The sequence below is a fragment of the Manihot esculenta genome, chromosome 17 (genome assembly GCF_001659605.2).
Source record: "Manihot esculenta cultivar AM560-2 chromosome 17, M.esculenta_v8, whole genome shotgun sequence".
In the NCBI taxonomy this organism is placed as follows: domain Eukaryota; kingdom Viridiplantae; phylum Streptophyta; class Magnoliopsida; order Malpighiales; family Euphorbiaceae; genus Manihot; species Manihot esculenta.
In genome coordinates this window covers 26,889,352-26,906,205 of record NC_035177.2, presented here as the reverse complement: position 1 = coordinate 26,906,205, position 16,854 = coordinate 26,889,352, and the positions used below count along the sequence as shown (strand labels likewise).

Sequence of the window (16,854 nt, the reverse complement as noted above, 5' to 3'; positions counted from 1 at the left end):
TCAAATAAATTTTGATGACCGCTGGGCTCATCACACCCCGGTCTGGGGTCCAGCCCACGATGTGGGCCCATTATCCCGAAGCCCTCGAACCTCACGACTCGCACTAAGTCCAGCTCCCCCCTCCAAGGTCAGCCCGACCCTTCCAACTGGACCAGCCGATCCTCGATGGGCTCGGCCCGTACCTCATCTTCTGGCCCGACTCGGAACCAGGAAGTAGATCCTGCATGTCCCTCGTGTGGATCCACCCGCATGCGCGTCCTGAAAGAATCAGAGGCCGTTACGCATGGAGCAGAGATCTGATTCCCTCGTACGTCCGTATCAATATAGCAGGGACAGGTGGACCAATGATATACGTTCTGTTAGTACGTCACTAGCAGACAAAATGAAACATATAAAAGGAGAAATACTCTCCTCTAAGTCTAAACTTTTTCTAGTTTTACAGAACCCTTTATAAAATCCTATTTCTCTAGATCTCAGATCATCAATTGGCGCCGTCTGTGGGAACGAAGGAGATCTTTTCATCACCGGAGTTCCGCTCTTAACAAAACCCACTGAGATCCACGATGGCTAATCACAATGAAAGCAACCTCAACATCCCAAATGACCTGAGCTCTGCCCAAGAGGGGCAACAGTTCTCCTTTTCTAGCCCTACAACACTAAACAACCAAACACCCATTCCTCTCAATCCCTCGCCAAGCTTGGCAGGGAATGCTCCCACCGCTACCTATCCAACCAGGACCTTCAAACCATGGCCCTCCAACTACAGAATACCGCCCACTGGTTGGGGCAGATAATGCAACAAAGGGCCTCAGCACCCCAATGAATACACTCCCAGTGGTAGAAGAACCCCAAATTAATGAGCCCTAACCTATCCCCGACCGCCTTCAAACCAGCAGCCGCGGTACCGGGGAAAGGGAGAGAAGAGCCGGAGAAGAGGAAGAGCCAGAGGCTCGAATCCATGGAAGGAGGGTGAGGGAGATGATAGAGAATGACGAGGCCGACAACTATTCCGCCGGAACAACTAGGTGGACGAGAAGTGAAGCAGAGGAGGAGGAATACCGCCTGGAGAAGAAACCCAGGCCAGAAAATGAGAACGTGGACCAAAAACTGCAGAAGTTGAGAGAGCAGCTCTTGGCCGAGCTGGGAAAGAAGGATCAGAGCCAAACCTCCCTGCCCACTTCTTCACCTTTCTCAAAGTGGGTGCAGCAGGAGACTGTCCCTAAGAAGTTTATGATGCCATCGATGGCGGCCTATGACGGAGCTGGTAACCCGAGGGAGCATGTCATGAACTACAAGACCTTCATGGAGCTGCAAACTTTATCGGATGCTTTGATGTGCAAGGTATTCCCAACGATGCTCTCGGGGCCAGCGCAGGCGTGGTTCAACAGTCTTGAGACCGAAAGCATTGGAAGTTTTGGAGATTTGGCCCTGAGAAACCTGGAGGCTAAGGGAAAAAGAGCAGCAATGGGCAAGTTGGCACCGACCTGGGAGGGCCCATTCAGGATAACAAAAGTGGTCAGGCCAGGCGTATACCGAATTGAAGATATGCAAGGAAACCCTGAGCCCCATGCTTGGAATATCCAGCACTTGAAGAGGTATTTCCCTTGAAATATTTGTAAAAAAAAATATTATACTCTGAAAAGTACAAATGAATAAAATAACACCATTCTTTACACAATGATGTTATCTCTATTATGAATGTCACTTCTCTTTTAAAAAGAAAGCACAGAATCTGAAGACCCTGAGACACAGAGACCTCAGAGGTAGAAGACAAAAACGGCTGGTGAGGATCTTAAAAGACCTCCCGGAGCATGAAGATCGGGATCCCCTAGAACTCCCGGGAAAACAAAGAAGACCGGGATCCCTTAGAACTCCCGGGAAAACAAAATAAAAACGGCCGGTGAGGATCTTAAAAGACCTCCCGAAGCATGAAGACCGGGATCCCCTAGAACTCCCGGGAAAACAAAGAAGACCGGGATCCCTTAGAACTCCCGGGAAAACAAAACAAAAACGGCCGGTGAGGATCTTAAAAGACCTCCCGGAGCATGAAGACCGGGATCCCCTAGAACTCCCGGGAAAGCAAAGAAGACCGGGATCCCTTAGAACTCCCGGGAAAATGAAATAAAAACGGCCAGTGAGGATCTTAAAAGACCTCCCGGAGCATGAAGACCGGGATCCCCTAGAACTCCCGGGAAAACAAAGAAGACTGGGATCCCTTAGAACTCCCAGGAAAACAAAATAAAAATGGCCGATGAGGATCTTAAAAGACCTCCCAGAGCATGAAGACCGGGATCCCCTAGAACTCCCGGGAAAACAAAACAAAAACGGCCAGCGAGGATCTTAAAAGACCTCCCGGAGCATGAAGACCGGTATCCCTTAGAACTCCCGGGAAAACAAAACAAAAACGGCCGGTGAGGATCTTAAAAGACCTCCCGGAGCATGAAGACCGAGATCCCCTAGAACTCCCGGGAAAACAAAGAAGACCGGGATCCCCTAGAACTCCCGAAAAAATAAAGAAGACCGGGATCCCTTAGAACTCCTGGGAAAACAAAACAAAAACGGTCGGTGAAGGTCCTAAGGGCCTCCCAGTGCAAAAATTCAATATCATATGCAGGGACAACCCATAAAAACACGGCTCCGATCTCACGCGAAAGACGAGTCCCAAGCTACCAATGAAAAACAAGATTCCGACCTCCCGAAGGAGCTCGGGGCACAATAGCCAAAAGCGCCACAGCCCCAAGCCGACCTTAAAAAGTAAGCTCGGTACGACACCAACCTCGTGAATTGACCACTGGCGCTGAACTAGCTAGCCCAGAGAGAGGTCTAAACAGCAAAGGACCCACAAAACGCTCGAGGATAGGCAGCTCGGAAAAAGAAAGGTTAAGTCCGACCTCACAAACGAGCTCGGAACACCAAAGCGAAAAAAAAAAAAGAAGGCAAAATTCCGAACTCCTGAGCTCGCGAAATAAGCAGCGTCACGGACTATAGGCATAAAAACCTAAGCAAAGAGCAAAGAGCCAAGCTCCCAGCTCCCTCTATGAAAAAGCCCATAAATGCAGGAACACATAGGAGGATAAACGAAGGCAAAAGACTGTGCTCACAGCTCGAGTCAGTTTGCCATAAACAGACATCCGAACTCATAACCAAGAAGAAAGGTAAAGTCGGCTAAAATAAGCCCACGTGATTACGAACAAAGTTTAGGGATTTACCCCCTCACCACTCATGTAGTGAAATGTTGAGGAGGTAAAGGGGCAACTCGGGGAGAAACCCAATGGTATGAGCAGAAGAGACCTCAACTTCATCCCCTGACAGGTCAGTACTAAAAGCAAAAAGTCAGCCCTGCTCGTCACCATTAAAAGGTACGTGACCTGACTTCTTATAAAATCGGACATATAGCTAAGAACCGAGCTCATGGTTAAAGACTAGTTCAGCTCGGAAAAAGCTTATGAACAAGAATATCTTAAAATAGATAGGTGCATAAGTCAAAAGTTCAAACAATTGATAGAGTTTTTGGTCCTGATGGGCTTAAAGGTAAAAGGAAAAACAATACAGTGGATTCCTTAGAAAAATTATCAAGTACATGGCTTAAACATTTCACTCTTGACAAGCCAGATTACTTGTAACAGTATAAGTAGCTTTATGAAGTTGAAAAATAGGCAGAACAGTTTAAGTGTGAACAGTGAACAAAAGTAAAATTTCATTAAAAAGTATAGAGAAATTTACAATCTAATCATCTAAGATTGGTGGAGGAAAGACCGTCCTCAGAGGACTCACATGCTTAGGGGCATCACCCTCAGATACACTAGCGTCTATATTATCCCTTACACTGTCTACACTATCTATGTTTACATTATCTACATTGCTGCCCACGGGAGGTCTGGCCTCCTCTCGATCAGACTCCCTAGCACCTACAAAAGGAACAATCTCCAGCCCTGAAGGTCCAGCACCTCCCTCTCCTAATTCTACACCTTCCTTTTGAGGCTTGATGTCGCCCCCCTCAGGTTCGGGGACTCCCACATCCTCCGTATCCAGCTCGGACTCTGCCTCAGAAGGCCCAGCTGCAGTAAGAGAAGTCCCTTTAGGCAAAGGCATATCGTCCTCCCTATAGATCACATCCTCACCATCGGAATCCTCCTCTTTGGCTCGAAGTACAGTCAAGGGGATGGATGGATTATGTCTGGTCTCCCTTAAACCTCGGTTGAAGCCAGAGACGAACATGCGGAGACCTTTATACCATATGGCTTCTTTCATCTCATTCGAAGCTTTATATTCCGTAAGTCGTCTCTCGCAGGCCTCAGCTATCTCGGCTCTTAGCTCAGAAGAATTCTTGTAATCTTGGAGGTAAGCTTCACTGGCCTGCTGGATCTCCTTCTTCAGCTCGGGGGACTCCTTATACTCCTTCAAATGCTTCTCAACCTCCAGCTGGACCTTATCCTCTGCTAATTTGGCCTCTTCAGACAGGGCTGAGCATCTCGTCTCTAGGGTTTTGACTTGTTGGCAGAGTTGCTGATTCTGAAGTTTAGACTCCTCTGCTACCAAAGTCAAGCCCTTAATGCTATCGGCCTGCTTACTCAGCTCCTGCTTCAGGACCACAACCCGAGCTACAGCTTCACTCTTTTGAGCCAGCACAACATCTAATTTTACTTTCAGCTGCTCGTACTGGCGCTGAACTTCCTCCTTCTGGCTCACGGCCTCGTCCCTTTCGCGCAGAGCATCCACGGTGGAGGACAGCTGCTTCAGAACTTCTCCACAACGAACCTCTGCTGCAGCTGCCCTCTCGTCAGACTCTTGGAGAACCCTCCGGAATGTGAGACAATTCTGCTTCTAGGGACTGGGCATGCTTTCGCACCTCAGATGTCTCCTCCTCTGCCTTCTTACGGGCCTCCTTGGCTGCGTGTAAATCGAACTGAAGGGACCTATAGTCCTCTTGGACCGCGGCGAGATTGCCCCGGGCATCGCTGGACGCGGATAAATTCTCCTCAAGACGTGCTTCCTCGATCCGACGGTCCACCGAGTCCCTGAGGGCACGATCTGGGGCATCCATCTCCATGAATATGCCAGTAACCTAGTAAACAGGAAGACAAGCAAAGCTGAGAGGTAGAGAAAGGTAAAAACGAATTAAGAGTAGAAAAGAACCAAACAGAACTCACCATCAAAAGCATCTCCCTGGCAGTGTTTCATAGCTGCTCTCTAGACCGAGCTCGGAAGGCCGCCTGCTCTTGAGTAGAGCTGGCCAGATGACCAGAAAGGGCCAGCAGGCGAGGATCCGAAGCCTGAGTGACTCCACCGAACATTCGTTCTCGGATTATTTCAGCAACCACGGTCGCCGGAGTCTGATGGGTGATGTCCTCGGCATTCAAGATATCATTATTTGAAGCAGAAAGCAGGGGCACCACTGCAGTTTTCTCCTTCTCGAGGGGAGGCAATGCAGGGGCAGCACGCTTAGAACCCCGAGATTTCTTGGGAACGGGGGCAGGAGCATCAGATGAAAGGGGGCGCTTCTTCCCGCCCTGCAGGAGTAGCCAAAGACTCCTTCTGGAGGGGTATTCCCTCAGTCGATCTGGACTCAGTTGTCTTCACCAGGATATCCCTAATAATAAGGACGTCCTCATCAGTGGCTCCTTGACTGTCATCCTCTACGGAGATGACCTCCCGGTCGCTTGCAGGAGCCTTGTTAGTGGTTGGGAAGACCTCAACTCCTCCTTCAGAGATTTTCTTTGAAGGCAAAGATAAATCAGTCCTCTTCAGTTCGACGCCCTCGGCTAATCTAGCCGTATCCGAAGGAGCTTTCTTCACTTCCTCTACAGAGGCCAGCCGAGATCTGGAGGTTGGAGAAGACTGGGGAATTGAGCTCGATCCACCACGACTAGATGGTCTGGAAGACCTGGCACCCCTGGAGTTCGGTTTGGAAGCTCGACCAGAGGGCAGAGCTGGGGTCTTATTCATCGTCCTAATGGAAATAGTCTTAGCTACCTCCTGGGTGGCCTCTTTCACCGACAGCCCGGCTCGAAGAGCATCCAGAGCCGCGTTCATGCTCTCACGGGATAACACGAGGTTCTTTGGGGGTTTGATCTGTTCCATCTTAACGTCGGAAGCTGCAAAAATGCGAAATTAATACAGAACAAGACAATTTACCACAAAGATTACCCAGACAAAATAACACAACTGAGTGGAGTTAAATACCCGCTTCACTAATATCATGAAGATTAGACACAAACATGCATTTCTCAACATCATATTTCTTTTCAATAGAGGTCAGCCAAACAAATCCAACTTGTTCGGTAAGACTCAGCTGGGGCGGGTCATTGCAGTTCAGTGCAACTTCTTCCCAGGAGAGCTCTAGATCCCAGACTAGCCCGGACTCCTTCCTGAGCTCCACTACGACAAAGCCCTCCATCCAGCCTTTTATCGAATCCTTATGACCCGAAAAGATCGAGAGCCCTCCTCGAGGAGAAAAATAATAAAAACAGTGGCTTGCTCTGACTAATCGAAAGAAGGAGACAAACAAAGGCACCGTGGGCGTGATCCCCCGGCTTAGACACACGGACTCAAAAGAGGACATAAACAGAATGGAGTTGGGGACTAGCATCCGAGGAGTTATACTGAAGTACCGGAAGACCTCCGTGAAGAAAGGAGAAAAAGGGAAAGTTAAGCCAAACTCCCTTTGTTTAGCAAAAAAGACCAGGCTCAGGTCCCGTTGGGGATCGATCAGGTCAGAAGGAGGAGGATCTGGAAGAACAATCCTTTCATTTGGATAAGGGGCACGGATGCGAAAAAGGGGGTATCTAAATACTCCCGAGAAAAGAAATTTTTCAGAATGGACGGGGTGATATTAGACTCAACGTTAAGAACGTCAGGAAGCTTTGGTTTCCCCATAGAATAACAAAGAAAAGAGCGTACCTTGGAAACGGCTGAGGAAGAAGGACGATGTAGGTAAATCGCAGAGAAGACAGAAGAGAGAGCAAAGGTTGCAAGAAGGCAGAAAGAATTTGAAATGCAAAACAGTAATGAGGTGAAAAGTCGCTCTGCAAGGTTTTGTCCTGGAGCGGTGCGGTCATTATTACTCTCGATATTTACCCCCTCGTCAGTCGCCTAATAACTGACGAAAGGGTAAAGGGGCAATTGATGACCGCTGGGCTCATCACACCCCGGTCTGGGATCCAGCCCACGATGCGGGCCCATCATCCCGAAGCCCTCGAACCTCACGACTCGCACTAAGTCCAGCTCCCCCTCTCCAAGGCCAGCCCGACCCTTCCAACTGGACCAGCCGATCCTCGATGGGCTCGGCCCTTACCTCATCCTCTGGCCCGACCCGGAACTAGGAAGTAGATCCGCATGTCCCTCATGTGGATCTACCCACATGCGCGTCCTGAAAGAATCAGAGGCCGTTACGCATGGAGCAGAGATCTGATTCCCTCATACGTCCGTATCAACGTAGCAGGGACAGGTGGACCAATGATATACATTATGTTAGCACGTCACTAGCAGACAAAAGGAGACATATAAAAGGAGAAATACTCTCCTCTAGGTCTAAACTTTTTCTAGTTTTACAGAATCCTTTGTAAAACCCTATTTCTCTGGATCTCAGATCATCAAATTTTATGTTTATGGAATCAAACAAAAAATTATTATACAAATATGTTTTATATAACATAAAAAATAAAAAATATTTGTTTATATCTAATTGTAAATGAAATATAATATTTAAAGTCATAGACACATCCCAAATATTAAAATAAACAAGTTCAAAATTATACACAAATATTTAATTTATTATTTTTTTTGAAAATGTAATATTTAGTTTAATTTAATTTAAAAGTTAACTTCATAAGGGATATGATCACGTGTGGCTTTCTAATTGGCCTTTAACATCTCTTGTAAAGCCCCCCTGTCACTCTATCATAATCTTGTACGACTAGGTTTTCCACCTCGCTTGTGCGACATATATAAATCGAACAAAATCCTATACTGCTGCTTCTCCTACAACGAGAGACGGGAACTGCAACCCAGAGATCTACACGATTTCTTCTCTTCCCTCGAAAATGGTTACTCACAGGGTAAGTTCGAATGTAGCCTCACTTCTCTTATCTGTTAACTAATCCGGCTCGCGAGTTCTTCGTGTGTTGTTTGTATTGTGCCTTCTCAATTCTTAATTCATCTCCATTTTTTTTGTGAGAATTATTTTTGCTTGATACGTGTTTGTTATTCTGTCTAAATCATTTTTTTTCTTTTTTTCTTGGATTTCCAAGCAACTAGACTATCTCCAGTGTTTTGAGCTGCTTATGCTTTTGAGATTTTTGGATTTTATACCTTTTAATTATCAATTAAGTTGATTTTGTTGATTTGGATAATACATTTGTCTTCTTATTTTGCTTGTTCGATTATACGATTGATTGATATTCCTTAAATTTCCTTAGATTTACGGACTAAGGGATTTGAAATTTTAGTTTCGGTGGTATAATGTATTTGAAGTAGTGAAAAAATTTGACAGGATTATTGTTTTGCTATTGTGTTTATTTACTTTCTTTGAAATTCGACACCATGTTTTATGAGCAATTGACAGTGTGATTGCTTGTAATTGAGTTTTTCATTTTCCATAAATATGACTTTGTCCTCTTTTCTTTTTTGTGGGTTGCAGTTTCACCAGTACCAGGTTGTTGGAAGAGGGTTGCCCACCGACACAGATGAGCACCCAAAAATTTATCGCATGAAGCTGTGGGCCACAAATGAGGTTCGGGCAAAGTCCAAGTTCTGGTGAGATATGACTAGATCTTATTTTTCTCAGTTTCGTATCTATTGGATATTTTGGTGGAATTTGTTATTTATATGTATTCATTTTGACAGGTACTTCCTCAGGAAGCTGAAGAAGGTCAAGAAAAGCAATGGTCAAGTTCTAGCTATCAATGAGGTATAATGAAATGTCCATTCATTAATGGAATGCATTATTTTGGGGATAATTGTTGGAAATTTTGCATATACTCTAATCCTTGCAACAATAGTGAACAGATTGTATGATTTTTATACTTTGATTTTTGGTCTGTAAACATGTTATGCATTGAACAAGGTCTTTTGCTGTCCAAAAATTAATGAGATTATGCAATGAAAATTGTGATGTTTTTCAATGATACTGTGCAGACATAGCCATGATTGCCTTTATTTAACATTTTCTTGATATTGGCACTAAAACAATGCGTGTAATGCATGGAAGTTATATGCATAAACTTTTAAGGATTTATTGTCTTAAATAATTTGGATTCTTCATTACTTGTCAGGGGATGACTCATTCCCACATGATTTCTTCTCTTAAAGCAATAAATCTGATTAGCTTTTGGGGGAACACTTGGCCACTATTTTTGCTCTTCATTTTAGTCCATTCGATATCCAGTCAGAAGGAAATGTACAGGCTTATTGAAGTCTCTCTGATGTGTCTTGTGCAATTTTTTGGAACTGAATATGGAGGAAGAATTTGACAAAAAGAATATGGAGGAAGAAACTATTGTTTTAGGCATATAGCAGTTTAGGCATCAAAAAATATAGAATTAATCTGTCTGGGATGCTTCATTATCTGGTCTGTGTGGATATGACTCATTCCCATCCGACTCGTTCCCTTGAAGCAATATAAAGTGTGTTGCTCTTTTCATATTTCTCCTAAGCTATTTCATGCTTCTTTGGGGGAACACCGGAGCAACTACATTTGCTCGTCAAGTTATTGAATTTCTTATCCATTTAAATTAAAAGACACTGAGAAGTCTTAATGCAATTGGAAAATTGGTAACTGAATTTGATGAAAAGTTTCATGTTTTAGGCAATCCATCTTCATTATCTGGTCAATGTGAATGTATGACTTGTTCCTGCTTAACTGCTTCCCTTGAAGCAATATAGCTTCTGTTGCTTCTCTCATATTTTCCTCAGCTATTCCAGAGTGCTTTCAAGAAACATTGGAGAAACTACATTCTCTCTTTATTTTAGTTTATTTCTTATCCATTCAAAGGACACTGAACAGCATTAAAGAAATTACTTGAATATAAGTTTTTTGCTATTTTATGAAGCTGAATTTGGGGAGAACTCATATTTTCCTGCCAAAATTACTGGAATTATATTATTGAGCTTGAAAGAAATTAAAGTTGAACTGGTATGGTATGCTTCATTATTTGGTGTCTGCATTTGACGTGTTCTCTTGGAAAATATGACTGGTGGTTTTTTCTTGTCTCTTGTGAAGCTTTTCTTCATTCCTTAAGGAGCACATTGCGCTGCTACATGTTTTTATATTAGTCTACTTCAATTGCATGGCTAATGGAGGCCATTAGTTGAATTTCCCTTTTCATTTTCATCTCTTTACTGCTAATGTAGCATTTAAGTTTTGTATTTGGTGATTTATGTTCTTTCTTTTCCTTTCTGTTTCATTGATGTTATGCATGAATTTGCTTGTAGATCTTTGAGAAAAATCCAACCAAGATCAAGAACTATGGCATTTGGCTTCGTTACCAAAGCCGAACAGGTTACCACAACATGTACAAGGAGTATCGTGATACAACTCTCAATGGTGCTGTTGAGCAAATGTACAATGAGATGGCTTCTCGCCATAGAGTCAGGTTCCCTTGCATTCAAATTATCAAGACTGCCACTATTCCTGCGAAGCTATGCAAGAGGGAGAGCACCAAGCAGTTCCACAACTCCAAGATCAAGTTCCCATTGGTGTTTAAGAAGGTTAGACCACCAACTAGAAAGCTCAAGACCACATACAAGGCAACCAGGCCCAACTTATTCATGTAAACTCTATTGCCTGATGGAGGTGCAGAGAGGTGAAACTTTGTCTACTACCGGATTTCAACTTTGTAGACTTCGTCATTTTTGTTTTTGGATATTGCGTTCATTTGCAGATCTTTAGATTTGTCAGATTTGATATTTGTTGTTATCTTTACTTTTAAAGTTGCTCTGGATTTTTTTTTTTGGGGTTGCTATGATCAACATTTGTTACTTTATTCCATTAGTAAGATTTTTATTTTTAGGTTGAAACAACTGAAACCTGTGGTTCTAAGGAAGTGCTTTGGTGTCTTAATATCTCCCCAGTAATCATACGCAAAATTGATTTAGTATAAATTAGATGGTCATGGTTACCCGGCAATTCTCTTGGTATATATTCTCATTCTCATATTCAGTTGTACGACAAGTAGCTTCTAAAAGTTCGTTTAAAAAAACTTGATGTTCTTGATATTTTATCTGCTAGAGGAAATGTATTATTCTTCCTCGCTGAACATTATATTTCATTTCATTATATCAGAAGGGTGACAAGAAGTTAGAGATCTATTCACAGTCCAACGCGCAATTTTTTTTTTTTTTGTGCTTTTTCGATGGAGTTCAATGAAAAGGCCTGAAAAATGGGCTGAAAGAACCAGGCTAGCAAACCGGACGCAGGAAGGCTAGAACCCACCCTAGTGTAAAAGGTAATCACAGTTAATGACAAGTCTCTTATTTAACTCAAAGATTGGGAAAAAAACTTATTGAAGCCGGTCGACAGTGAAACGGATCCAAATATGAATTTGGACCTTCAGATATACTGTCCTAAAGAAATTGAACTCTCAAGCAGGATTTTTTAACACTCGTTGATGAAGATCAACTCAGAGAAAACAAGAGAACCATATGAACAACTCTCTCTGGAAATAGGCGAGGGAAAAAAATCACTCTCGATGAAGTGGTAGAATGAGAGCATTGACTGAAATAGGGGAAACCAAAGTAAATTCAAGTGAGTTTTCTCTCTCTAAAACTAAAAGAGAGCTCCATCAAACTTATTTATGGAATTCTCTTTACATGTATCAAGTGGAAAATACAATCAGAATTGCACTGCAATAAACGTCAGCTTTCGATTTAGAGAATAAAATCTCAACAAAAAGTTGGCATTTTCAGGGATAAAAATTGCTTGTATCACCTTTTCCACTGTATTACATTTCATAAAAAATAGAGAGAAATACCATAATCAAACTCTGGAGATCATAAAACTATTTGAGCTAGAGCATCTTTAGGTCCTTGCAAAAGTGTTCGGCATTAGCAGTCTTAAATACTGTGATTGGCGATTGCCAATGTGCCATACTCAGTGTTGCAAATACAGATTCCCTTTGTTTTGGGCTAGTGATTTATGAGTCTCCATATCTAATAATTTGAATTTTCCTCCTCTCATGCGCTTTCACTTTACTTGTTACACTGCTTCTGCAACCATTCACAATATCATCTGCTCTAAAGACATTTACTTCACCACTATTGACTGTCCACATTCAAAATTAAGATGATGGTGACTACCCACCAAATCTTTTGTTTTCTAATTGATATAATTGAAGGTAATGATTATTATGGCTTTGTAATCTTGTAATGATGCATGTGAGTCTCTTTTTACCTTTTATTACTATATATATCTTTGTCACGTATGCTCCTCTGAATACAAATTCATCTAAAGCAGTATAAATAAGATTATAATACTGACCTCTTTTACATCTTTAATTCAAGACATCATTAATTTGTTGTCTTTTTCTTTTAGTATTTTGCTCAATGATAACATTTGCCGCTTCACAGAATAATTATATGATGAGAGAATGTTGACTATTGCTATTGATTGATCTTTGTTGGCTAACTTGCCTCTTTTCTTTTTCTTTGAACACTTTTTTTTTTTGTTATTTTTAAATATTTAAAAATTAAAAAATAACGTTTGGTTGAATAAAATCTCAAAATAAAAAATATATAAAAATAATATAAAATAAAATTCCTGAATGTTGGATTCCAACATAATATTAGGTAAAATTTCTACAAACATATGGAATAAGTGGTACCAGTTTAGATCTGTAACTACTCTGTTTTGGGTGATATAAAATATTATTAAAAAAAGGAAAAAAAAAAGAAGCTAAAGATGATATTATCACCTCTTCTTTTTCCTTATCATGAAACTTATGAAATTAAGTACAATATTAAATTACCTTAATATGTGGGATCTACTATATGCAATATCTTAATTTCATTCTTCCCCAAGACGCCAAGGCGTCCATGGTTTTTGAGCCTGTGTGCCATTCAATAATCTACTATTTCTGTGGTAAATAGTAATGAATTCAATAATATATAATGGGTTCACAAGTTCCACTTATTCAACACAATTGCGATTATCATGATCAAATGAGACAGCTTCTACGTAAATAATGAAATTTTTTTTAAGGGTTCAGTGAATAATATATTTTTATATTGTGTCGAATCGAATTAGACCAGATATATCGAATGATTAAATAGATATAAAAATCTTACTTATTTAATCAATTGTAATGATCATATACACTTATTATGTAAATAATAATTTTGTTTTATAATGGATTGGGATATGAAAATCACTGGCTTCCAAAAGAAAGAGCTCCAATGGCTTCCCTTCGAATTGACTTTACTGGAGTAGCTCCTAGACTTATGATTAATCAAAAATTCTTTTCTTATTTAGAGTCGGCTTAAAATTCACGTACATTTTTTCTATTTTAAATGAGTAACAACTCAATTCAAACGAGACTATATGTCGTGATTCATCAAAAATAATTAAACTTTATGCGATACGTATGCTTTTCACTACGAATTGATATGTCCATGTCTTGGGCCATGCCCATGTCCATGTCTAAGACAATCTCCATGTCCATGTCTTGGGCCATGCCCAGTACAGCACTATGCTTTTCACTACGAATTGATATGCTCAACACGCAAAAGATTTTTTTTTTTATATAAGAAAAAAAAAACCATTGAGAGGGATAGATAATAATTACAATTTCTCATTAATTTATTTTAAATTATCTAATAGTTTAATTTATTGATTAATACTAAATTAATCACTATTTTAATGGTGATTAATAAAAAAATATTTAAAAAATAACTCTTTATGATCACTTTTTTAATCTCTTGCTTAATAATAAATCAAAAACTAAAAGCCATGCTAATTGCTATGCACTAATAGCCTCCATTTTTATATTCATTTTCCATTCCACATTCCCCACATAAACTAATATATAGCATTTTGCTTTGCCTACCAATATCAGTTGCCATCCAAATCTAACAATATTCTTATGGGTGATATTTAATTCTCTCTTTCTAGAGGAGAAAAGAGAGGAAGGGCTTCAACTCTTGCTTTTGTTCTAGAGGTTGAAGAATGCAAAATCTTCATTTGCTTCTACACTTTGTTACTCTTCTGCCATTTGTTTCTTGCTTATCTCATGAAGAGGTGAGGGATCACAAGAACACGAGAGAATACATTCACAAGGTAATGTGTACTCATGTATTATCTTCTTGTTAATGGTAGTCACTTGGTTGATTAATCAAGTCTTGTAATTTAATCTCTGCAGTTAAGTCCTAAGATGAAATCTGAAGTTGCCCTTCATGGGGTTCTCTTGTGGGTTTCCATGGGGCTCTTAGCACCTGTTGGAATACTGCTTGTTAGAATGCCACATAGAGAGGAAGGTGGAAGCAGAAGGAAACTTTTCTTCTACCTTCATTTGATTTTGCAGGTAATTAAATAATTAATTCAACTCTTGGTTTCTCTTCTGCAACTCATGAATTCATTTCATTACTCATCATTCACATTCACTCCTCTAACCACTCAGAAGAAGAAAAAGAAAATTGAAGAGAAAGACAAAGAAAGGAAAAAAAAGGGTAGTTACGATCATGCAATATCTTTTGCTAAGTTGAAAAATCATAGCTTACTTTAACTTTAATAATGACATCTCCAAATTCATTTGCTTTACATTTTTCAAATTTGCCCCTTTAGTAGGTTATTAATTAGCATTTTTAATCATATTTATCATAGATACTTAAAATTCAAGAAATTAATTAATATTTGTATATGTGTGTGTGATCCTAATCATTTGATGATTTATTTAAACATTTCTTGAGCTTTCAACCAGCAAGAATTATTGCAATGCCTGTACATATTTAAACACTAAGCAAAGTTGCAAACTCTGGATTGAAATTATTCCATTTTCAGTACTTGAAAGATCTTTTAAAAATGGTTTTGTTATTGCCTGCCTTAGTTGCCAAAGAAAAGCTTAGCTACTTGTTTATATGACTCGTGTAACTTGGTGCAGATACTCTCAGTTCTTCTTGCCACATCAGGAGCTATCATGTCCATAAAATCCTTTGAGAATTCATTTGATAACAACCACCAAAGGATAGGTCTAGCATTATACGTTGCCGTTTGGGTGCAAGCTGCTATTGAATTTCGGAGACCTCATAGGTACCATACATCATCCTTAATAAGCTCTCCTTCACAAATCACAAACCAAACCCGTCTAGTGAATCCTCTTTTAATTTTCTTCAAAAAAATTGCAGAGGGAGTAAAAGAAGAAGCACATGGTATTTTCTTCATTGGATACTTGGAACAGTAATCTCTCTAGTGGGAATCATTAACATCTACACAGGCTTAGATGCCTATCACCAGAAATTTTCAGCAAATACAAGGATTTGGACTATAGTTTTCACTGCACAGATCTCTTTCATGGCTTTCTTCTACCTTTTTCAAGACAAATGGGAATATATGCAAAAGCAAGCAGTGATTTTAGGCAATATTGAGCCAATCACACCCACCATTACTACTCAAAGTGATGCCCACAAGGAGTTAGTGCCTGAACCATGTGTAAAGAGAAATGCACTAAGTAACTTGTTTGACTAATTAATTTTTAATTAATTAACATGAAATTTGCTTGTTTCATTTGCATTTTAATCATGGGTTTTGCTTGTTTGCTTCTATTTTTTTATGCTTGCACTCCATTGATAGATTCAAAAAGCTAAAATGTAGATGGAGTGCATGCATGAAAAAATTAAGGTATAATTGGCACATCCCTTTTATTATTAGGTGAGTTTTCTTCCTAGAGTATATCCCTTCTTGATCCAGATATATTTTAGCAGTGGATGTTAGAGAAGGATCACTTGTGCAATTACTGCCAAGTTTGTTTGCTGTATTGTAAAGAAAATGGATTTGTAAGCATTTATCTGAATATGATATTGAAAGAGAAATTTATTGTAATTTCTGATATATTTGTATTTAATACTCAGAAATTTAAACTCTGTCCGATTCAAATTCTCCACTTTTTTGGAAGAAAATGTTAACCAAATAATTAAGGTAAATATATCAATTGTCTTGGAACTTAAAAGTTCTTAAATTAAATTAACTCCAACTAAAAAAATCTTATTGTAATATATATATATATATAACTATTAGATGAGTAGCTATAGCTACAAACTGGCTATTAATAAATTTAAGTTTATTTTCTGATTTTTTTTTCTTCCCTTTTTCATTTATAATTGAGGGGAGAATCCACTTTCTAGACAAAACATGTCCGGACAGAAAGAAACTGCTATAATAGAAACTAAATGGGAAAATTAAAAAAAAAAAACTTATATTTATATTTAATAAATAAATTACAATAATAATAATAATAATTTAATACTATTAAATTTAAAAAATATAAACACTTCGTTGCAGGGAACCATTATCGCCATAATCAGGACAAGGAAAACGATATAACGAACCGAATCGAGAGCCTCCTCGAAAATATAAAGACCAGGGGTATATTTGTAATTGACCTTAATCGTCCACGTCTTCCCTTTCTAGGAGTGTAAATGAATCAAACCGTTCGTGAGCTATTCAAGTTTCGATTCGATAAAAACTCGACTGAGTTCGACTCAATTTCTAAACGAGCCAAGTTCGAGCTTAATTTTTAGACTCGTTTGATAAACGAGCCAAATTTAAGCTCCATAGTATTCGACTCGTTAAGATTCGTGAATTCGGCTCATTTCTGAGTTCATGAGCAATCTCGCGAATAGGCTCGTGAACAGTCTCGTTAAGTAAAC

At 39.9% G+C, this 16,854-nt stretch overlaps 2 protein-coding genes across 2 annotated transcripts; both read left to right on the top strand.

The window, feature by feature from the left end:
* Window positions 1-7,900: 7,900 nt before the first annotated feature.
* On the top strand, window positions 7,901-11,019 carry LOC110605267 (60S ribosomal protein L18a). The gene is made up of 4 exons (XM_021743702.2): window positions 7,901-8,057; window positions 8,639-8,754; window positions 8,845-8,908; window positions 10,432-11,019. The coding sequence occupies exons 1-4, from the start codon at window positions 8,043-8,045 to the stop codon at window positions 10,771-10,773; spliced, it is 537 nt and encodes a 178-aa protein (XP_021599394.1). The 5' UTR covers window positions 7,901-8,042; the 3' UTR covers window positions 10,774-11,019.
* A 2,971-nt stretch (window positions 11,020-13,990) lies between these two features.
* LOC110605266 (cytochrome b561 domain-containing protein At4g18260) lies at window positions 13,991-16,031 on the top strand. Its single transcript, XM_021743701.2, has 4 exons — window positions 13,991-14,269; window positions 14,352-14,513; window positions 15,090-15,238; window positions 15,334-16,031. The coding sequence occupies exons 1-4, from the start codon at window positions 14,159-14,161 to the stop codon at window positions 15,671-15,673; spliced, it is 762 nt and encodes a 253-aa protein (XP_021599393.1). The 5' UTR covers window positions 13,991-14,158; the 3' UTR covers window positions 15,674-16,031.
* The last annotated feature ends 823 nt before the right edge of the window (window positions 16,032-16,854 follow it).

Bases quoted from the DNA above. Each gene is read 5' to 3' on its own strand.
- LOC110605266 (XM_021743701.2), top strand. From the start codon at position 14,159: ATGCAAAATCTTCATTTGCTTCTACACTTTGTTACTCTTCTGCCATTT. The intron at 14,270-14,351 runs GTAATGTGTACT...TAATCTCTGCAG, and splicing joins CGAGAGAATACATTCACAAG to TTAAGTCCTAAGATGAAATC. The intron at 15,239-15,333 runs GTACCATACATC...AAAAAATTGCAG, and splicing joins GAATTTCGGAGACCTCATAG to AGGGAGTAAAAGAAGAAGCA.
- LOC110605267 (XM_021743702.2), top strand. The intron at 8,755-8,844 runs GTGAGATATGAC...TCATTTTGACAG, and splicing joins CGGGCAAAGTCCAAGTTCTG to GTACTTCCTCAGGAAGCTGA. The intron at 8,909-10,431 runs GTATAATGAAAT...ATTTGCTTGTAG, and splicing joins AAGTTCTAGCTATCAATGAG to ATCTTTGAGAAAAATCCAAC.